At 47.0% G+C, this 1705-nt stretch overlaps 1 protein-coding gene across 1 annotated transcript in view; it reads left to right on the forward strand.

Moving 5' to 3' along the window:
* The first annotated feature begins 1392 nt into the window (after window positions 1–1392).
* LOC106011159 (gamma-aminobutyric acid type B receptor subunit 1-like) overlaps window positions 1393–1705 on the forward strand; it is a 38811-nt gene continuing 38498 nt past the window's right edge. Inside the window, exon 1 of the mRNA XM_013079801.2 lies at window positions 1393–1587. Coding sequence (XP_012935255.2) covers window positions 1393–1587 — 195 coding nt within the window. The remainder of the gene's footprint in view (window positions 1588–1705) is intronic.

The raw sequence follows: 1705 nt of genomic DNA on the forward strand, positions 1-1705 counted from the left end.
GTGTGTGTGTGTGTGTGTGTGTGTGTGTGTGTGTCTGTGTATGTGTGTGTGTGTGTGTCTGTCTGTCACTTTGTAACCTTTTTCGTATGCTATGAGTTTATAACTATAAGATATTGTGTTCTTTCCGCAGCCATGCCTTAACCTACAACGATGAGCCTCAAGAAAATGTCCAGATGGTTCTATACGATGTCCATTCTCCTGGTGGGATGCTGCCTGTCTCACCACGGCGTACACGCATTTGAGCAGGGTTCAAACCTCAAATCCAGCAGCCCAAAACACATCGATGATCTGTTGTCCGTTTCCGATGCGTTTGAGCAGGGTTCAAACCTCAAAACCAGCAGTCCAAAACACATCGATGGTCATAAATTGTCCGTTTCCGATAGAAACGAGCTCGTTGCTGGAGATCGTTTTGGGAACACGGTCGATCAAGCGAGACCGGCTCAGAGTCGAGGAATCAGCTATGATGTCGTGCCTAACGGTGTGGAGGAGTTTCAAGGCAGGAATTCGGCCATAGATTTTACTGCGTCCGTGAAGGAGGAGGACTTTATAGACTCTCGGCTGCGTCACTCCGACTCCGAACAACAAGACCAGAACTATGATACTCACGCCGGAACTGCCGTGTGCACACACAATTGTCTCAACAACGACGACGACGACGACGACGACGACAACGACAACAACAACAACAACAACAATAAAAACAACAAAAAAGACAACGACAACGTTGGGGAAGTTGACACGAGTACAATAGGAGCTGAGGGGGTCTCTTGTAAAAATGGTTGTCTTTCTGAAAAAGAGGAACTTCCAAAGGAAGTAGTTGCCAAAAGCAAGGCGGAAAAAGACACATCTCAGCAAATAGTCCCCATAATGAACGCGGAAGAACACATATCCATGGAAATAGTCCCCAAAAGAAAGGTAGAAGAAGACGCGTCCCAGCAAATAGTCCCCAAAATCAACGAAGAAGAGAACACTTCCCAGCAAATAGTCCCCAAAATCAACGCAGAAGAAAACATATCCCCTCAAATAGTCCCCAAAATCAACGCAGAAAAAAACATATCCCCTCAAATAGTTCCTAAAATCAACGCGGAAGAAAACATATCCCCTCAAATAGTCCCCAAAATCAACGCAGAAAAAAACATATCCCCTCAAATAGTTCCCAAAATCAACGCGGAAGAAAACATATCCCCTCAAATAGTCCCCAAAATCAACGCAGAAGAAAACATATCCCCTCAAATAGTCCCCAAAATCAATGCCACACAAGAACCTCGGAGACCAACAATCTCCCCAAAAAGACCAACAACCTCCCAAAAAAGACCAAAAGACGAGCTTCCGAGACAAGTCCCCAAAATCACTGCACAAGTCATTGAACCTCCAAGACGTGTAGTCCCCAACATGAGGATGGTTAGGTCGACGACAGTGGCGCCACCCCCTGTTGTTCTCAACATCATCGGCCTGTTCGCCATGAGCGGTCCGTACCCGGCCGGTCTGTCGTATCTGCTGGCGGCTCTACTGGCCGTCCAACACGTCAACATTGACCCCAGCATTCTGCCCAACCACAAGCTACAGATAAACGCCTACAACACCAATGTGAGTTCATTTCCTCTTACTCTCTGTCTCCCTCTTTCTCTCTTCCTCCTCTCTTTCTCCTCCTCTCTTCCTCTTCCTGTCGCTCACTGCCTCTCAACCTCTCTCTCTCTCTCTCTCT

This window comes from Aplysia californica, unplaced genomic scaffold, assembly GCF_000002075.1.
Source record: "Aplysia californica isolate F4 #8 unplaced genomic scaffold, AplCal3.0 scaffold00064, whole genome shotgun sequence".
Taxonomy (NCBI): domain Eukaryota; kingdom Metazoa; phylum Mollusca; class Gastropoda; order Aplysiida; family Aplysiidae; genus Aplysia; species Aplysia californica.